Here is a 21187-nt window from a genome sequence, read left to right as displayed (position 1 = left end):
CTTTCTTTTGACCCAGACAAACTTTTCAAGTGAGGCCACGCTGGAAAATCGTAATTTTTTTTCTCAAACACTCTAACATATAATATGCATAAACCTGTCAGTATGCTTGCTTTCCAAATGGTGAATGTTGTTTTCTGTAGAAGAAGACAACACTTGTAATGAATATTCTTGAATATAGAATTAACGTACGTTTTCTTTTAACATGAACCCATTTTCAACAGTGAGTTTATAGATTCACCCATTTAAAATACGCGCGACAAGTGGATTCGGTGTCAACTTTTTTTCCACGATACAAAACGCATTTCCCAATCCATCACAGTCGCTGAATCGCAGAATTCACGAAATAAAACTTGAAGCAATTCGATTACTTTCTATAAATTTCCAGGCTTTCTATCCTATATAATAATACCGTTATTATTCTTAATAAATGGCATAATCAAGAATAACGCTGGTGTATGTACCAATTTGAAGAGAATCATTCATCATTTCCCCTGCATTTCATACTGCAAAAACCTGTTCTGATAGATCGATTCGCAGCATTGAATATGTATAATAAAAATGCGTGCGTATTTCTATACCACAGATACAAATGACTATGCGATATAACGAGACTGTTTCTTATTGTGACTTCTTCATCCGCGTTGTTACCGTCAGGTAATCAAGCAAAGATCTCCATCACAGAATGCAAAATTACCAGAAGGCTCCCGTTTAGCAAACAACCGAAGCAATTACCTAACGCCGTATACAAGCCATTTTTTATCGCGGAGTGGCGGCTGCCGATCGGCAAGAATCAAGCGCCAAGTAACCGTGCCACCGGGTGTAAAAAGCGTGTGAAAAAGGAAAAGAAAAGATTCTCGCTTTCCTCTCGTTGACCTTGACCGACCGGGATTCGAGCGGAGGAAGGAAGTGGCTTTGTTGCGCGATCGGCGTTACTCTCCCGGTTTGAATTTGGCTCCAGGCCATCGAAGAACGAAAGTTTTTACGCCTGTCCTGGAATCCGCCGAAGGTAGGGTCACGCCGGGGTCGCCAATAGCACCGACTTTCCTGACCCCGCAAACGGTAAAAAATATCTTCTTATCTGAAGGCACCGGTTTACGCGTGCTGAAATACTGCCAGGAATAGAATTGCCGCACAGTGAAGAGATGCCGATTACACGCTGTTTGGTACCCATCGTCCGATCGAGCCTGGATACCACTCCGCCTCCGGAGAACTCGTAACTTTTTCCCCTACCACGGATAACTGTAAAAGCCTTCTCTTCACCGTGTCGTAGGTATGCCTCTTTTACTGCTGGTCCTCATCCTTAGTTCGGCGGCTCCGTTCCCTTCTCGTTGAAACACAAGAATATCCCAAGTAATTAGGAACCGATTAGCTTAACGATTAAATTTCAAAAACAAAAAGAAAAATAATTCGACGCAACTTTTTTCAGCTTACATACGTGATCGGTGCCAGTTTAATTGAATGAGCTGTTGTCAGTCAGATGATAAATGTGTGGTGTGGAAATCAGTCGGCAATAATTATGTAACTATAAAACACTGAGAGAAATTTTTAGTTCCGGTTACCGCTCAGTCCTTAAATATTTTCATTTTTTACCAAAATCGAAAAATACAGTTCTAGGTAGAAAATGAAAATTAGTTTTCTAGCCGTTACCGGAAAGTCTGGTATCCGTTACTATTCTTTCTCATTACGATCACTGTTACTATATTTTATTGTAACTGTTGCGAAGATTCAATGCTTCTGCGACAATAAGTTGATGCTAAAGCCTTATTTAACTAAAAAAATAGAGTAAACCGAAAAAACTGATTTTGAGTTGCAATTACCAAAAAATTATCGACAATAGCGCAAAATGGTTACGTATACCTCGTTTTTCGTAATACCAACAAAATTCAAACAGTTTTTTTTACGACACCAGCTGTTTCACTGAATTTTTCTAGCTGCTATAACAAATGAAATTTTTCTCAGTGTATGTAGGTATGTGTATAATACAAGGGGGACCAGCTGATCGACTGACGTACCTTGCAGATTTCAGATTCAGATTTCTCTGTGTCTAATTTCTGTCACGTTATAATGTCACACTTTTTTTCTGTTTCTGGTTGTCAGGCATGGTGGTGAAAATAGTCTAAATGAGAGCGAAACTGAAGAGGTTTATCTGCTGGGTACATGACTACGTTATTTTTTGCTGAATAAACACGGAAATAAATAATCTGCATGTGTGTTTTAATGAATTCTCTCTATGTACCGTTTACCGTCGAAGTTATGGGTTATATAAAACATAGCTATGTGTGTTACATAAATAATGCCGAAATCACGAAGATAAATAGTGTAATTAGGAATTTAACTACCAAACGCTACCATTCTTCTACCCATTAAATCCATTTAGTTCTGTCAAAAATAATGAAAATATTTCATTTCTAAGAAACAGCTTTTGGGTCCAGAATACCCGCCAAGCCTTACTTAAACGTCTATACATAGAATTTATTGAGATCAAAAACTTGATGCGAAAAATACCTGTTTAGGAAAATCTGCAGTTAATCGTCACAGCAAAATATCAAATTTTCACTGATAACTGTTTTAAATCGATTGAAAATGTCTATACAAATGAATAGATAGTACGAGTGTGAAACCTGAGCCCTCGCTTTTACTCATTTAACGGGCAATCAGTGTGTGATGTAAGAGTAAAACAGGACGGAGGATCTAAGTGTGCGTTACGTAACTTGACTTCTTGATTATAATCTAATGGCTATATTCAAGCAATTTATTATGGATGAACGCATGCTTATTGAAAGGGAATTGATCACGTGGATCTTTCTTGGACAACAACATGAAGTATAAGTTCAAATGAAATAATGTTCCCACTAAACAAAGAATTATAATTGTTCTAAGCTGGAATGGATAAAATGACCAAGGAAATGAAAAACTGAAACAGAGTAAAAACGTCACGGAAGCTGCTAGAGTAACATTCCGATAAGTGAAAGAACTCCAAACATGTCCTATTTTACAATATGCATTTCTTTTTCTTCAAAACACAATCATGATATTCCGATTTTTCATTGCCTCTCAATATCGCACTTCTCTTGAACAACCGTGATAAAATATAGATAAAATATATCATTCGTTTTCCATAATATAGTCAGGCTTCGTGATCGTTGCTAAAAAAAAAGTGGTCAAAACAACGTTGCCCAATCCTTGATCTGCAGGGCCAGTTGAGTATTTGAATATTCTTCAACTATTAGAATTTACCTGTTTCGATACTTCCTGGATAAATATAATTATAAAAAAGTGTCCTTCAAAAATATCTCCTTTTGCAATAGCTGAAGTAAAGACGTGCCAAACGCGTACCTGATTTATCGAAACGACACGCTATCAAGAATAGGCAAACACGAGAGAGAAAAAGCTTTTAGAACATTCGGAAATCTGATAGGAAAGGAATAGCATCTTTTGCAATTCAATTTTTGTGAGCTCTATTTGACCGCACTTAATTTTTGTCCCGAGCATAATTCTTAATCTTTACGAAAGGTAGTAATTGATTGTTCGGAACAAGTTAGCAAACGAGTTGAGAATAATAACACGGAACTCTGCATTGTCCAAACCGTGATAAATCACGTATTTAACTATTCTTGATTTAGAGAGGTTTGAAATCACACTTCAAGTTTAATCTCAAAATTTTCACTTAGTAGCATTATTCTGATACAAAAAAAACTTCCAGGTTTTTTCAATTTTAAAACTAATCGTTACGTATTTCGCATTTCGACCTTCCTTGATCTTCCCTGATCATCGAACTCCACCGAGATATAAAACTCACGGAGACGTTGGATATCCTGAACTTTTCAATTTTGCGTTATTGTAGTCAATTTGTCATTCCCATTCGTGATATACCTTTTTCCATAAATGAACGCTCGCGTTTCATTCAATTCACGGAATTTTACGGCTCAGATAAACTAATTTGAATATGTAAGACATTTGGAACATCAGCATATTGCGGCAGTTATTCATTAACTGAACAATTATCTTGATTCCGCCATATCACATGTTATCTCGAAAAGTGACTCGTTCAATCAGTTCTCATTCTCTGAACGATGATAGAGTAACTACGTTATATTACTATTACCTACGTCTTTTTTTAACTCTAAACGAAGTAAGTAAATGTAACAATAGTCGCTAAGCAAGAGATAAACTCTTTTTGAGCAGTTCCGTAGAATCAAATGTTCTATAAGTTTGCTACCATAGAATTTGAGCAGTGTTTCTCGAACGACTAGATTCTTCTACAGTGTACGTGCTCAAGCTTTAGCAAACTCGGTGTGGTTGTTTACAAGAGAGTGTCATTATCAAATATGATAATGTGATCAGGGGCTCGTCAGTCGAGAAGAGCGACTCGTGTACGTTTTACTTGTACGATATCAGGAACTTGTGGCGTGCAAAACCTGTCGGGATGGTCGCGCCTTCAAATACGGGGTATCTGATTGGCTGGAAAGCTGAGTCGTAAAAACGATTTGCATAAATTTTATCTTGTTGACACCAACTTAAGGTCAAACGACGTTTATAAAATGACGCGAAACATGGAATCGCTTATTCAGTTGAAAACTGCGCGATCGCGATGAAGGACGAACTCAAGGTACGTATCTCATTTTATCTAACGATATGCGTAACACTCACACTTAAGAAGCACTAGAACCAGGTTAAAACTTTTTTATCTCATTCTTGCCAGTACCTAACCGGTTTTGGCTCCGAATTTTCCTCCGAGGACGAACGCTGTCCAAACGCTCTGCCAGTTGGCCAGAATAATCCACAAAAATGCCCTTATGGCCTTTACGCCGAACAACTATCTGGCACTGCTTTTACCGGTGATTATAATATCAGGTCTCAACATTGCGAGTCTCTTCTCTCCGAATTTACTTGACAAAAATTTTCATTTTCCAAGCACCGAGACTAGAGAATAAAAGAAGCTGGCTGTACCGCATCAGACCATCAGCACTTCACGAACCGTTTGTTCCTGCAAATGAAGCCACATATCTAACACACAACTGGGATGAAATTCCACCGAACCCGAACCAGGTTTGTTCATACTAAAAGTTATCATTATTGGAAGCAGCTATTAGATAGTACGATCGTCGACCATGTCGAATACTTTTTCGCAAGACGAGCACCTCGACGCAAAAACAATCCAAGAACTGACTCGGGTACTGACGAGGAGTTGGCCGCTTAGAAAAAAGTGACACAACGATTGCAAACTACACGGACGGTGTCAAGTTTTTTATGATTAACAAAGATTTCCTTTTTTGAATATTAAAATTTGAGTACAGAAAATTTATATGACTATTGCGGTTACAAAAAAAGCAATCATCCGTAATCATCGGTGATTTTGTTTTTGCCATCCGAACGAACAACGAAAAAGACTATCTTGTTGGCGCAATTTTTAAATTTCATACAAATAAGGTCAAAGTTTTCGGGATTTTACGATTATTGTAATCACAATAACTACGAGATAATTGCAAATGATTGCATCAATAAAAAATGATTTTTAGATTGCAGACGTTTTCATGATCACAACGCGATTACAATGATTACAAAATGACTTATACAATGAGGGGTGACACAATGACTGCTTTAACGGCCGACCCGACGGGTACTGAGTCCAAAATTTGTACCTAATAGGTAATAACGAAATAATATTCGTATAGTTATTATATTCGAATATCAAGTCCCTTACTTGGCAAGTAACGATCTGCACAAATGAGTGACAACTGTGACGTGAATACAAGCTGGACGATAATATATCATCTCGCCGTATTGACAAATTATACCGATGTACCGAAACAACGTTCTAAAGTACTGATCGGAAGCAATGAATTTCGGCCACACGCAGATGCGGTGGAAGCCCTTTGACGTACCGACTCGACAAGACCCTGCAGTTGACTTCGTTCAAGGTCTCCACACGGTCTGTGGTGCCGGGGACGCTCGAGTCCGTTCTGGTATCGCCATCCACGTTTATCTTTGCAACGCGTCGATGCGTGACAAAGCCCTCTACAACGCCGACGGCGACTTCTTGATCGGTGCGTAGGATATAAATACACTTTGTTAATAAATTGGCATGCTTATAGAGTAAATAATTTCTAATTGATCCGTACTTACAATTGATCTGTCCGATCGCGTCCGACTTATACGCCTCCATTGTGCTACGCAAGCGCGAGATAGGCAGGGTACCATACCGTTGATCTCGGATAATTGCCAGTGATTGACATGACTTTCGAAAAACATTCCAGTGCCCCAACTCGGCGCTTTGCAAATCACAACCGAATTCGGCAAGATGAGGGTAGAGCCGAACGAGATATGCGTCATACAGCAGGGCATGCGTTTCTCGATTACTGTGCTCGGTCCATCGCGGGGCTACATCCTCGAGGTCTTCGACAATCACTTTCAGCTACCGAACCTCGGACCGATTGGTAAGTTGCACCTGGATCAGAAACGCGTAGACGTCTGCTCAATGAGCATCCAAAGAAGTAACCAATGGCACCTTTTTCCTCTGATTGACAAAGGTGCCAACGGACTTGCCAACCCCCGTGACTTCATGACACCGGTGGCGTGGTTTGAAGAACGCGAAGCACCGTTCACGATAATCTGCAAATATCAGGGTAAACTGTTCGCCGCAGCTCAAGGTCACAGTCCCTTCGACGTTGTTGCCTGGCACGGAAATTACGTACCCTATAAGTACGATCTGGATCGGTTCATGGTCGTGAACTCTGTGTCCTTTGATCACTGTGTCGGTATTTTACTGTTAACATTTATGATGCCGAAGGATATTATGCTTGCGTTGCAATTTAATTTCGCTCCTTGCAGGATCCGTCGATTTTCACTGTCCTCACTTGCCCGTCCAACAAGCCTGGTACCGCCGTTGCGGACTTTGTGATATTTCCACCAAGATGGTCGGTTCAAGAACACACGTTCAGACCTCCGTATTACCATCGTAAGTTTCCGCACATTTACTCAACGAACTGCAATAAAATTAAAACCACATTTCTCTTACTTGCACTTTGGTCTCGTTGAACCCGCAGTCCTCGTCGGCAAATACTTCAAATTAGTTTTATTTTCCATGACATCAGCAGCTCTTGAATATAGTAATTACAAATATGGAGGACCTATACTCCAAGAATGCTACATGTTTCAACTTGACGATTCGTTGTTTATTCCTGCAGGAAATTGTATGAGCGAGTTTATGGGCTTAATAAAGGGTCGTTACGAAGCCAAGGAAGAGGGATTTCAAGCCGGAGGTGCCTCTCTGCATTCGATGATGACGCCACACGGACCGGATGCCGCATGCTTCGAAGGTGCATCCAACGCAGAATTGCGAGCTGAACGAATTGCCGATGGGACCCAAGCCTTCATGTTCGAATCCTCATTTAGTCTTGCTGTAACGAAATGGGGTGAACACACCTGCCAGCGTCTTGACGCCGAATACTACCGCTGTTGGCAAGGTCTGAAGAAAAATTTCGATCTTCAGGCTATTGGGGAAAATTTACCTAGCGTGAATTAGCTTCAGACATTACGCAAAACTCTGTTATATTATAAGCACATTGGTATGCATAGAAACATTATATTATACTAAATATGTTTTTGACTCTATTCACATGCGTTGTCTCTTTAATGCCCCCCCAACAACATTTGTAATAATTTTGCATTGCATGAAATTTCAAGAAGTGTAAAAGTAGACTCGTCATTTAAATGTAAAATTCACTGAACAGTGAGTCTAGAACATCAAACCAACGTCGAGGATCAAGTTTCAGTTGCTACGGAAAATTGACAACAAAATTAACAGATGAACTATTTATTGCGGATTAGTAATAAGAAATAGCATCTCGTAAATTCTGTGGAGGATGTGATGAAAGCCATATGGACGACTTTTTATCATGAAATATTCACTGACTCCACAGCATTCTTATTGTCCTCTGGGTAGTAACAGTTGGTACGATTGGCAGAAGGCAAAAGCAGAGGGGTCAAATTTTGTCCATAAGCCTTCCTTACCTGAAATCGTACAAACAGCAATTAACCCATCTACGAGGTATTGAGTAGCAATGATTTATTAAAAAAGTGCTTGGGTGGATTTATTCAAAACAATAATGAGAGTCTCAAGACTAAAAGTTGGAAGCTTATTGCTTATCAGTGTACGACAAGAAGTTGTAAAATTGGAGAAATTGCAATCAGCGTTGCGGTATCTACATTGGATGGAGCTCTCAGTTATTTACAAATGCTACAATTACTTGGAATCAGCGCTGGGATTGAAGCGCATAGTTATTGTGAGAAAGAAGATGTTAACCATTTGAAATACGCCAGGATACAATCAATTCAACCCACTAAAGAAGTTAGAATTGACAAGAGATTGCAGAAAACCACAAGAAAACACGAAGATACAAGCTGAAGAAGAGGTTTACAGTACGAAGCTGGAATGGAAGACTTGCCGTGAGTTCGTGTTGTACATACCTACCAGAAATTTTAAACTCAGTCAATTTTTAATATTTTTTATTTTTTTTTTAATCTTGATAATTATTTTCTCCATAGTCTGACGAGAGGTTTGTTTTAATTTTTTGATAGGATAATTTTTTATAAATCATTAAACACCAATTTTTTTTCAACTTGCATGCCAAACTTTCAAATACTGTAAATTCTTCATTTTTGAAAAGTAATAAAAATTCCCTCCGTCACACTATTACTAATACGTTATTTTACAAGATTCTTTTTTATTTTTCCAGATTGGATAATTTTTGGTCAATTTATGGTGTCAACAATGAGGCGCCATGGTTTTGGTCAGGAATCCATTACATTATACCCTTAAAATTATGTTGGCATTAAGAGAAAAGATTAAAAAATTTTTTTTAACAGTTTTTTGTATAACGTGCCCTTAAAATACAATTTAAAAACTCTACTGAACAGTACCAGACTTATACTTGCTCGATGAATAAACTGCGCTAACTATTTCATCACAGTTATGCACCAGTTGTTTTCTCAATTGGAACCAAAACTTGAACCGTGAACCCATAGATTTCACTTTCGTGACCACCAGCTGACCAATCGTTATTGTCGGAATTCATACCCGTTGCAGCGGTTATCTCGCAGCTCCAGTAGTTTAATAAACCGTCATCACTAGCGCTACTGGTTGGACTAATAGATGCGCCATCCTTGAAAATTGTAGTGAAAACAGCACTCTACAATGTTAGTAACAAATTGACGCATAAGATGTCGTATTGTGTCGTATTGCTGGTATAGCTGAAAAATAGGGTAGAGTTGATTGTATGTAGCACCGTTCTATCAGCGGTGTAAATCCACGAGGCTGGTCTAAAAAATAGTGTAGAATACAGCTGCATGTCTGTGTGTGTGCATGCTGCATTCAGTCCTCAGTCGTGTGATAAGAGGATAACAAAATAGTATGGTAATAAACCAATATGGGAAGTGGAGACACGGCAACTGTAATAAATAAGATATCGAGTGACAGTGGCAATGAAATTATCGAAGAGTACGGCCCGAATTTAAGAGTATTACCAACAAATAACCAGGTCAAAGAATTGCAAACTATATTACGTGACAAGTAAGTGGACGAGGCAATAATCTTCGACAAGTCAATGCGGCATTGCTGAAACGCGACAAGCACATGGCATCGACAGCGTTTCAATGTCTTTTTATAATTTTCTTCGTTACAGGAACACAACGAGAAGCGATTTTAAATTCTACGCAGACCGTTTGGTGAGAATATTAACGATACGTTAACACATTTTTTTTCAAACCTACTTGTCTACCCCGGCTAATTAACCGTAGCGTCAATCCCACGGTGACGTGCGAATATGCACACAGCCGGCAATTAAACTGACAATTATGCGCAATAGTCTGGTAGAAAGTACTAAAAAATGTGTCGCTTGAAAAAGCATTCGAGGAATTTATTTACAACATGGACGTTTTGCGTGTCAAAATCACGAGTGAAATCATGACCGACGAAAAGAAAAAATATCTACATATATACATATGTATAATATATTCATTTTACTTACAGATCAGACTTGTCATAGAAGAAAGCCTCAATCAATTACCATTTTCAAAATGTTCCGTGACAACGCCGACAGGTGCCAAGTACAAGGGACTCAAATATCAAAAAGGCAATTGTGGCGTGTCTATAGTTAGAAGTGGCGAAGCTATGGAACAGGTAATTATTTATCACTGGCTTCACAGGGCTAGTGGCTAAGAATTATTATTATTTTTATTTATTTATTTGTTTATTCCCACAATATTCGCACTTTTTGTTGCAATTATGCCATACGCTATGAAGCTGCGTTCAAGTTATCAATTTGATATTTGTGTTTAATTTTGCAATGAAAGTAATGACCCTGTGCTACTAATTTCATAGATCTAGTATCATTTTTGTACAAATGAATCTCGAAATTTTGCACGCAGCTTCAAATGACTAATAAGAAAAGAATATCGTCAATTGTGTCATTCTTAATCTGTAATGTACTTTATAGCTCAACATTTCGGTTGATATAAATGATTTACAAGCAAAAAAATTATCTTCATTGCGTAATGGCAAAGATGTATACACTGTATTTACCTAGCTGCACGGAAAATAATTCAGAATAAACTTGGATTTGCTTGATATAATAAAGGCAAATTTTATAAACTTTTTGATGAAGAATGTTCACAATATTAGAATCTTGACTGTGTGATTCGTAAACCTTCTTATTTTTCTAACAAAAATGTTTTACTACCAGCCCTGGATTTATCCTCCATGGATAAATCGATCACTCTACGTATATGTGAACAGTTTACCAATATTTTGAGTTATTTCAGGGTCTCAGGGACTGTTGCCGTAGTATAAGAATTGGTAAAATATTGGTCGAAAGTGATGTTGACACTCATGAGGCTAAAGTTGTCTATGCTAAATTTCCAGACGATATAGCCGAAAGAAAGGTTCTCTTAATGTATCCGATAATGAGTAAGTATACAATATAGATGCTGAAGGTTTATATCTGAATTGCATGGATCGGGAATTAGCCAAGTCACTAAAAGCAATGTGTGGCACAAAAGTACTGTGTGTAGAGTGTGAAATGCATATACATTATGGCCAGAGTTGGCAACTTTGATGCAAACCAATGAAGACACGATTAGTTGAAATAATAAATACAAAATAAATACCAGTTTGCAACACTGTATTCAAAATTCAAGGACTGTACAAATCACTTTTATGGAACGTGCGATATAAAGTTGTAGATAGCACACGTTTTCTGTAAATTTTCACAAAAATAGCTTCATCATTGTGATAAATATATCTTGGTATTCACAATATGGAAGATAATTGAAAATGACCTTCACTGCTTCCACGAATTGGAAACGTGTATTTTTTCTGACTCTGCTAATTTAGCATCAGACCGACTTGATTCATTCTAATTAATGGCAACCCCGGACTTTTTCTGTTGAAAGTATTAATCGTGAAAGTTAAATAAGCAACAGATATGCATTTATATGATCACCAAACTGTACTTTTTCATCCTTATTGAGCACAGTATGTAAAAAATGCATTATTTGTACCGTCAATGAACTATTGTGATGAAATTTGAATTATTTATCCGTCTGTAAAAACTGAAATTATACGTTGACATTTAGATTTATACATTACATTGACAACTCAGGTATTTCTTTCTTTTCTCTAATTCAAGGTACCGGAAATACTGTGATAAAAGCGATAGCTGTGTTAAAAGAACACAATGTGTTGGAGGAAAATATCATCCTCTCTAATTTATTCTGTACACCATTTGCTGCCAAAACTCTAGTCACTGCCTTCCCTAAGGTATGTAATTCACATCAGTTATAGGCACAGGTAAGACCTTTTATTCCACTGCTGTTTCAATAGTGTAACAATAAGTAGCAAATGAAATACTATTGTTTCTTGTACTATTCACTGTCGCATCTTGTATCGGTAGCCATTTAGATATTCTTGTCGAGTTACATGCTAGTTTCTGGTCAGAAATTTGATGCAATAATATTTACTACCAGCAAACTTGAATTTTTGCGAACATCTGAGATTTATTATCTTATTTGTTAAATAAGTCATATTTATTACCCAATTCATGGCTCTTTTTTCATCACGTATGTTTTCAACACAATCTCGTTCGGAATAATACTATCCAGAATCTGGTTACTTGAATATTTGTCTTTCTAATCTTGTTTTTACTTAAGATCATAAAATTTAGAGGCATGTTTATTCAGTAATGATTACATGAAACATTGAAACTAGGATTAGAACGTCCGATTCATTCAGACACATACAGATTTGTAATAACATTGTCCTTTGGAATGAGGGGGCTTAACTGAAGTTGAATTGCACTTTCAGATGAAGATCTTATCCTCGGAAATTCACCACGTCGCGCCGAATCACTTTGGGCAAAAGTACTTTGGTACGGATTGAACTGATTAAAACTATCCTACAGTGAATGTAGTTCTTAAGTTAGGAAAAAAAGAAAACAAAAAAATTCAACAAAAAATGAGAAAAGAAAAACAAAACGTTAAAAAACATGCAAAGACTAGACGTAATAATAGACAAAATGAACTACTGGTGGCTAGAATAATAACAGACTAGTATGAAATTTAGTTCCAGTAATCGATACAGTGCTACCTCAACACACTGATGCATTAAACTTTGTTACTGATTTACTAAGATTAATCTAAAACTGACTGAATCCGATCAATTATTTGAATAGCTTTTTTTTTGTAACACATATGCCCTGGTAGTTTCATTTTTGTCAACAAAAATAGAACAGTATATATTGTGCACTATTTTTTCTTAGTGGTTACGATCGTGTGATAGATTTTAAATATCTAAGATCGTGGTACCTTATACGGACCATCGTTGATTAATTATTATCCCATTTACGATCGTTAGGTGCTCGAATTTTTACAATCTATTATGATCACTTGTATAAAGAAAGAAAAGAGTATCTCGGTTAGTATTAAAGAATGAGATTTCCATATATGATTGGGGATAATGCAAGACATTGCTTTTCTACGCTATTTCCTCAGCTATTTTATGCCGTATTGAGTTTCGCGAAAATGTGTGCTTTTTAATAAATCGCGTGCCTGAGTGAGGCCTTCCAAAAATTCTGGTTAACACTCTGCTTTGCTAAAGAAAGCATTCGTTCTGGAGTATCGAATAAATATTTTTATGTCACCGAATGTTGCTAGCTGTACACAGCAATTTCATATGATTGAAAAATACGTTCTTGAATTCTGCTCCAATTTTTTTTTTTTTTCTTGTCGTTAATCGTCAAATCACCATCGTCAACCATTGCAAAGATAAATCTAGTACACTAGCATGAAGTTGAAACAATTTCACATAATATTTACGCTCGTATAGTTGCACAAAATTTTAAATATAATTTGAACAACTGCACAGTCTAAAAACTTTCTAACATCACAAACTTGTATTATTCGAAACGAAAGTAGTGAAACAGAAAATTCTCGAATTTGAAATACTTCAAATCACGAAATGTCTCACATGTTCGTGACGATAGTCTATGCCGAGTTACTCTCCAATGCTTCACAGAATACCCTCAATTTTTTTTATTTCTATTGTAATGCACAGATTGTCTATAATGTAAATAATTGCAATTTTTCAATTTAAGAAACAATTTTTGCTAAAATTTTATTTTACAAATATTTATACGACATACGTATTGCCTTGTCCTCCTGTTATGGAAAACCTTACATCATTCGACTTAAAAATTTTCTAATGTTTAATATTTATTAGCTACGGTTATAATTTTGCTTTACTTTTATTGTTTATGTAACCGAAAAATATTTGCATAATTTCTTATGAGAATAAAAATTTGTGAATATTAATTTATTATAAGATAAGACAAGTTTAGAATATCGCTTTTGAAAAAGGTGTAGTTTTGTTTTAAGCATAGGAGTACTTTCAGTATAATACCCCTTGATACTAGCACATCGAACCAGTTTTTGTTCACGCACGTGATACATTGCTAATCATATGCATAATTTCTTAATGGATTGTCCACCTAATTAGGCACCCTCAAACGTAACTCAGTAAATTACGTATCCACTTTGTTTGCAGGATTAATTTTGTCCTTTACATAAATTAAATAATAACTTTTATTACTTTGTAGCTATTCACTATTGATTATTATATGAAAATTACATGTACTTAAGAACTTGTCGATTGATGTTAAATGTCTGCAATCTCATACAAACGTAAATTGTATTATTAATATTGAACGTAACTATGAAAACTTTCAAAAAAAAATAACCAAAAAAACTATGAAAGCAACATATCTAATTTATGAAAACTTTACTTAAAAGGCCCTTTGACTGATTACTGCATTTAATTCGATTTTCTTTTAATTTCTTCTTTTTTCTTCAGAGCTGGCATTATTTATTACACAACTTGTTCAAATATTAAGCATTTTCATCATCTCTGCAATTGATTTTTTCCGAATGTATCAAGTGTACAAACGTGTGTTGAATATGACCGAGAAGTGAAAATCAGGAAAAAATATCGATTTTTAGTTTGCATAATACGTCTTACAACCAGTCTTCTCGTAGCTCTCACTAGCCCTTTTGTTAGATGCTGCAAGTTCTGTAGTACTGTTTACAATAACCGTTTCTTTGCAGTATAGCTAGCTCTGATGAACGGTTTTTTTTTTTTTTTTAAATGATAAAACGCGCAATGCATAATATTCGTATCACTTTTACCTGTACTTAGGATGTGTTAGCTTATTGCATATCTCGCTAAGGGTTATGTTTATTTTTATTTATTCAGAATGTATTTCGTACTAAGCCTGTCGGTACTTATTCAATATTCATCTACGCTTGGCTGAGATGATGTAAAATAATGCAAATGTACAATGACTTTTTCGTAATCACACTAAGCGTTAATCTTCAAAGTACTGATAAAATTGATAAGACTTTTTACATGTCTAGTCATTTTTGCACAGAAATAATCGGACACATCCAATTTTCACAGCTATTTACTATACTTTTACAAATTATCGATAAAACCACTTCTATAAATACGATAATCAATACAGCTAAATTGATAATAATGAAAAGTTATGATTCGAAGTTTATTGTACACACTGCTAGGTAATTCATTCAGTTCCATTCAATTCTTTGTCTCCACAGAGTTAAAATATCGAATTATATAAATTGATAAAAGGATTGCACATTTGCATTACGTGTCATTTGAAAAGTCTAAATTTCATTGAATGAGCTGAAAGGGAAAGTATTTAAACATCTTGAGGCATGTAAACGTGCGCACTTATAAAAAATACAAGAGAAATATGAAAAAATCAAATTTGTTGTGAATATCTTCTAATAAAAAAAAAACTATTTGAAAAAATCTTATTTTATTTATGATTTTTCATTCAAGTTGGCGTGTTTTCATATGCATTAGCATTCTTTTCCAGTTACCTATGTACCCATTAATTCGACTATAATACACATTACTTAATTGATGATTCGCTAAACATCAGTCAGTTTAATAATTGCCATTCTAGTATTTGCTATGTAACGAAATGTAAATGGTGAAAATCGTTTCGATATTTGTTTTTTGTAGTAAGTCAGTATCATTAACGCTGTGGTTAAAACTCATGTTCAGTCAGTGGTCAACCTGATTTTGATTATGCCACATCTAGTGTAAGTAATTTTGAAAGCAGTACAATGTGTTGGGTATAATCCTGAATGGAACAAAACAGCTTGGACTGTATTTATTAATTATCCAAATATCGTACCACAAAATTCGTGTTTTAACATTTTGCCTTGAGATATCTTTGCATGTAAAGACTGGTATCTTTGATTCACAGTCCAGTCGTCGATATTTACACATTACATATAGGAAGTATGCAACACTGGAAGAAAAAACGACGTATATATATATTTTTTAAAACCAAGCCAGGTCGTACATTTTCTTTAGTATGCTGACGTTAGATTTTAAGATGTCATGCCACAGCCGTAAAAATTTCCAAAACCTTGATGAAACCTTGAGGAAAGAAACGTGTTCAAAATTGTTGTTTTCAGGCTGTTCATACCATGGTGTGACGGGCCCACCTAATGCACCAATGAAAAATGTTTGAGGAATCGATATGAAACATCTGATATTTCCCTGAGAAATTGCGAAAAAAATAGAGGGATAGTTCGTTTTCGGATATCATTCCGGGTTGGTCACAATACAATGTTGATATAACGTTAAAGTAATACATGTAGCCTTAATGGATTGTATATATATATATATATGTATATATATATATATATGTATATATATATATATATTCATTTCTGACTACGCTCATAGCATATAGATGTATTTAATGTAATGGCGAATAAATTCAATCTATCAATTATACAAAATACGAATAACAAGCATTTGTGATTTACAAATCAAGATACCGCATTACTCCGAATATAAGCCGATCCGTTGTTTTCAGTCTGCATTTCAGGCCTTTTTGTGATACTGAATATAAGTCAACTTTTATGACAAAATTCATATCACAAGAGTAATATACATACTAATTTATAAACTAGCATTTTTTTAAGTGGGTATCATTGGAACTTAGGTAGATGAAAATATCGCAGCGTGAATTCCATTGGTCTAATTTCATGATTAAACTGTTCATAAAACTCAATTTCAGTCTGTAAAGTAAATTCCTTAAAAACCCCGAATATAGGTCGAGGACGATTTTTGGGGGTCATGTCAGCCACAATAAACTTCGACTTATATTTGGAATAATACGGCAAACATTTTATGAGCTATCAATATAGTATATGTGTATTTTGTTTCTTAAATGATAAATTTCGATAGTATTAACATGTAGTTTATACATACCTATAGTATTATTATAGATCGTAGACCAAATGTATTTACATCATTTTCTACTAAGCAATCAATTCGCATAAGTATAATAACATCAGACTGACTCAATCGAACATTCAGTATAGTATGGGGTTTTGACTGCTTGAGGTACATGTACACGTGTACGTAATTTTAGCACCAAAACTCTATGAACGTTTACTCTAAATGAGAAAGTACTAAAAATGTTTCCTAATTTTACAAAAACTAGAGTAAAACAAAAAATAATCGTATAAATTAACTTAAAAAATCGTGTGATGAAAAATTGTATGTTTTATTAAAATTTTTTTGGGATCAAACACGACTTCAACTTTTGACGAAACATTTGAACACACAATAATGTGTTATATCAATTTTTACTCTTTTTAAATCATACATTAAATACTAAAGTGGCCTTCAAACTGTTCTGAGTATACAAACTCTGGGTTATGCATAAGCCAATCTCGTGAAATTCTTATTCGCGTGTGTAATGTATGTAACAATGACACCATCAAATAAATACATGCCGATTGCGTAACGAATATATTTTGTACAAATTGATGTTTATGTATATATTATAATCCGATGAAATATGAAGGATCTACTGTTGAAAAAAAAATTCCAAACATGAAGCCATGTACTGAAATTTTCAGTGCTTCATAAAATTTTGATATTGCACAAGCGGAAAAGTACGAAAGGTTAATAAGCTCTGCAGTTACAATGATTTTAGAATCACGTGGAAGTGAAAAGAAAGGGGGAAAAACAATACTCAAAAATTGGCAGCTACCTAATTTGCAAGTATATTAAACACCTTATTTTATGTAATCCAATGAAGGAAATGTCTCAACGTGTAAGTCACGTGAAGAACACATGTTTGTAAATGTGAAATAGGCCCTAAAACATTTTGAATGAATGACAAAATATTCTAAGTAAAAAATTACTATATTAAATTACTAGGCGACTTTTATGAAAATTTACACACAGTTCTATTATGAAATATGAAAATATGCAGAAGCTTAGCGAGTTGTATACAGGGTGATGCGCAATATGAAATCTTTGATACTAGTAATAGTACCACAAAGTGAGATGTCTTTCATCGTACCATTATCAATACTATTGTTTATGGGTAAAATGAATGATTTTTTTTGCTGAGCTACGTGATTATTCAATGTGAAAATCTTAAAAATACCAAGTTACAATTTAAAGCTAATCGATGTAACAGAAACTTTTCAATGAAAGAATTTTGGTAGCCTTATGCTAAGTTCGGTTTGATTCTGTTTTTGTAACATTCAAAACGTTGGATAAAATTTTAGAATTTTCTTTCAGACGTATCAACATGTGAATAATAACACAATAATAAAGATATACATTTAGATAACGACTCCTAGCAACAACTTATAACAATATATACCCAGCCCACTATTGAAAGAATAATTGTGAACATTGACTTGAATACAGGATGTAGTGGATAATATTCATTGTTACGCAAATTGGAGAAAAATTCAAACGTGTGTCATTAACTTCGAAAGAATTTTCTTAGTTTAAGAAAAATGTACCAAAAGATTACTGAGCTTATATCAAAATAAGCCATGCAAATAAATGTGAATATTAAAATTCTTTATTTGTTTTTTCTCTTATATCTTGTAAAATCCTCGTATGCTTATCTAATTAATATGAACAATGAATAAGTATTTCTCAATTTATTTCACTGCTAAGTATATTATCAAGGGGTCTGAATATTTCAAGCATAATTCATTGTGAAACACAATCCAAATTATGACTGTTCAAGTTTACCAACATCATGGTTTGAAATTCTATCATGCATAATTTTGAAGCAATCCAAATTGTTTCGATACGTTTTAAATGGAAAAAATATCGCTAATGCCCATACAATATGAAGATGACTTATTTCTCTCATTTAAACCCCTTTCTTTCATAAAGCGATGCACAAAAATTGGCAGTAAATTCCTTTGGCCTTACCTGCATAATAAGCATCTTGCTATAAAGAGCCATTAATAAGAGTAAACGAAGTTTAAAAATTCGTTTTCGATATATTATTTGTTTCACATAAACGTGTCACTCATATCTATTCTTCCTTTGCTTGGTCATCAGATTTCTCCTCATTTTTATCAGCAGCATCGTCGGATACTTCAGTGTTATCCTCTTGTGTTTCTTTTACCTCATCTTTGGGTGCTTCCACTGATTCGTTCGATTCGGCAGTCTCGTTTTCTACCACCTTCGGTTTACTGGTTTGAGTCTCTTCAATCGTCGAAGATCTCCTTTCGGCAGTACTAGGAAATTCCGAAAAAATTCACGTAATGGCAATTATGATGTTTCTGTTTTTATTGATTTGAATCAAAACCAAACGGAGTGTAAAAAACAGCCAAATGCAAAAACTGATTTATAATATCATTCTCTTTTACACTTTGATTAATAGTATACATTTATACCCGTCAAAATACCTGTATACAAACTCTTCTCACAGGTGATAATTAAAATTAGATGTTGTGCATTAACAAGCTCGATTTTCTTTTATCATTCTTACCTTTCTGGTTCAGTCGTTGATGCAGGTTTTTCGATAGATGGCTACAACAATGCATTAAAACAAAATGTATATCACTTGGAATGAAATAAGTGTATATCAGAATCTTCAAAATATTTGAAAATTTGGCCACTTATATGGGGCAAAAATACATTTTGATATGAGTATTACTAAATGTGTAAGAATTCTGTATATACCTCTCGGCTAGATGTATTTCCATTTTGCTGTGTTTCTTTAGGCGGAGATTTACTTCCAAGGGTTATTTCTGCAGTGCTAATTGCAGGTGTAACTTTGAGGAACTTCTCTAGTTCGTCAATTTCATTGGCCAGATCAAAGTCTTCATAATCCTAGGAAAACATAAAAGCAAATAACAAAATTTGAGTAAACTGAGTGAAAATAAAATTTAAAAACACTATTGCAGCTGATATGAAGCTTGAAAAAGCAATTTTGCATACACAGTAAGTTGTCTAATAAGAAAATTATTTACTCCACAATATTCTTCATCGTTGAATAATTGCGGTGGTAGTGGATACTTGCTATCTTTTGGGTTACTTTTACTCTGCATGAACTCCTTCTCCGCCTCTTTTCCTGGCTCTGTGATATCCGTTACTTCATATGGGACATTTTTACTCTCCAGAATCATAAGTACCCGTTGCTGTCGTTTTTTTACCTACAAAAATGGAATATCCTCATTGCTGTGATTGCATCATTTAATTGTTGAACCATTATTGCCATGTTTAATAGTTGCTACATTCTGTGACCATTGGACAAGTTGAAATAACAGAAGCAAATATTTTTACTTTTAAGATGTGTAACATGTACTCAAATTCATAACATATCTCAGTGTATACCATAACGAACATTGCAATAAAAAAAAATCAGAGTCATAATGATTTTTGAGCTCACACCAGAACTGGATGGTCACTTTTCTACAAATGAGAGACAAAATTCGTGCATAATAAAAAAGAAATTGTCACCATAATTGAGTCATTTCTTAAACTGGAATCTGATATCACTGGTTAATAAGATTGCAAGATAAATATGAAAAGTTGAAAATGGGCAAGGAGTCGTTATAAGATTAAAAATTGACGAATCTATTTGTTGGCAATGCCATTTTAAGAAGCTGACAATCGGTATGTGTTGACTAATAAATTAATTCCATTGTGTAACGCAGGTAGCATAGCGGGAGATGTGGTAAACCGGCTCTACGAATTCTACACATACAATCATATAGATAGTTTTTGGTCCTCATCGACAATTGGTGCATAATATGATGAGTAATTTGATATATTAGCGACAAGTATGTATATGGGATAACGAAATGTCACAGAGTTGCGGTAATCGCGGTAGATTGGCACTGCCCAAGGTCTAGCTGCCTTTTGTGTACTCCGTTATAATTCCGGTACTTACTTCCTTATTTCCACTAATCCCTGATATGTAAACTTTTACAACCATTGTCGCTCAGTGTTTTCACTTTCGATAAACCACTAATAAACACTGTTAACTCGATATCAAAGATAACTCCTCCTGAATAATTCGTAAATAAGTCCGTGAGAAACAATTTCAGACAACTGCTGGTTATGGTCTGACGGTGAGAACCGCTCACTCGTTCCCTCGATTGCTCAGCGCTCGCTGCTTTCCCTGCCTGCCTGAATTCTACGTCACGATATGCATAGAGTAACAAAACCACTTGACGCTACCAAGATACGACTTCGAATGAAATATTTTACCTATATCAACATAGGCATAATGTAAGATAATAAAGGAGTGTTCCTGCG

General features: G+C 35.1%; 3 protein-coding genes across 5 annotated transcripts; 2 read left to right on the top strand and 1 right to left on the bottom strand.

The window, feature by feature from the left end:
* Positions 1 to 4498: 4498 nt before the first annotated feature.
* On the top strand, positions 4499 to 7614 carry LOC107227977 (homogentisate 1,2-dioxygenase). The gene is made up of 8 exons (XM_015669308.2): positions 4499 to 4609; positions 4703 to 4838; positions 4916 to 5049; positions 5861 to 6047; positions 6258 to 6437; positions 6531 to 6754; positions 6832 to 6958; positions 7188 to 7614. Exons 1-8 carry the CDS (start codon positions 4592 to 4594, stop codon positions 7523 to 7525), a joined length of 1344 nt encoding a protein of 447 aa, XP_015524794.2. The 5' UTR covers positions 4499 to 4591; the 3' UTR covers positions 7526 to 7614.
* Positions 7615 to 9313: 1699 nt separating this feature from the next.
* LOC107227972 (uracil phosphoribosyltransferase homolog) lies at positions 9314 to 17471 on the top strand. Of its 3 annotated transcripts, none has more exons than XR_006906427.1 (7): positions 9314 to 9571; positions 9684 to 9726; positions 10031 to 10180; positions 10822 to 10966; positions 11688 to 11848; positions 12362 to 12425; positions 16060 to 16152. XR_006906427.1 is itself a non-coding variant. In XM_046746811.1 (7 exons), the coding sequence occupies exons 1-7, from the start codon at positions 9429 to 9431 to the stop codon at positions 16113 to 16115; spliced, it is 732 nt and encodes a 243-aa protein (XP_046602767.1). In that variant the 5' UTR covers positions 9315 to 9428; the 3' UTR covers positions 16116 to 17471. The 3 variants fall into 3 exon arrangements, 2 of the variants coding, with proteins under 2 accessions (XP_046602768.1, XP_046602767.1); XM_046746811.1 differs by having other exon boundaries at positions 9315 to 9571; positions 11688 to 11818; positions 16060 to 17471; XM_046746812.1 differs by having other exon boundaries at positions 12362 to 17471.
* On the bottom strand, positions 17142 to 21072 carry LOC107227979 (SH3 domain-binding glutamic acid-rich protein homolog). Its single transcript, XM_015669311.2, has 5 exons — positions 20820 to 21072; positions 19897 to 20079; positions 19607 to 19756; positions 19413 to 19453; positions 17142 to 19158 (listed from the first exon to the last, which is right to left on the bottom strand). The coding sequence occupies exons 1-5, from the start codon at positions 20862 to 20864 to the stop codon at positions 18954 to 18956; spliced, it is 624 nt and encodes a 207-aa protein (XP_015524797.2). The 5' UTR covers positions 20865 to 21072; the 3' UTR covers positions 17142 to 18953.
* Between the last annotated feature and the right edge of the window lie 115 nt (positions 21073 to 21187).

This window comes from Neodiprion lecontei, chromosome 1 (assembly GCF_021901455.1).
Source record: "Neodiprion lecontei isolate iyNeoLeco1 chromosome 1, iyNeoLeco1.1, whole genome shotgun sequence".
NCBI lineage: Eukaryota > Metazoa > Arthropoda > Insecta > Hymenoptera > Diprionidae > Neodiprion > Neodiprion lecontei.
The sequence above is the reverse complement of the archived record's forward strand: the minus strand, read 5'-3'. Positions and strand labels throughout refer to the sequence as shown.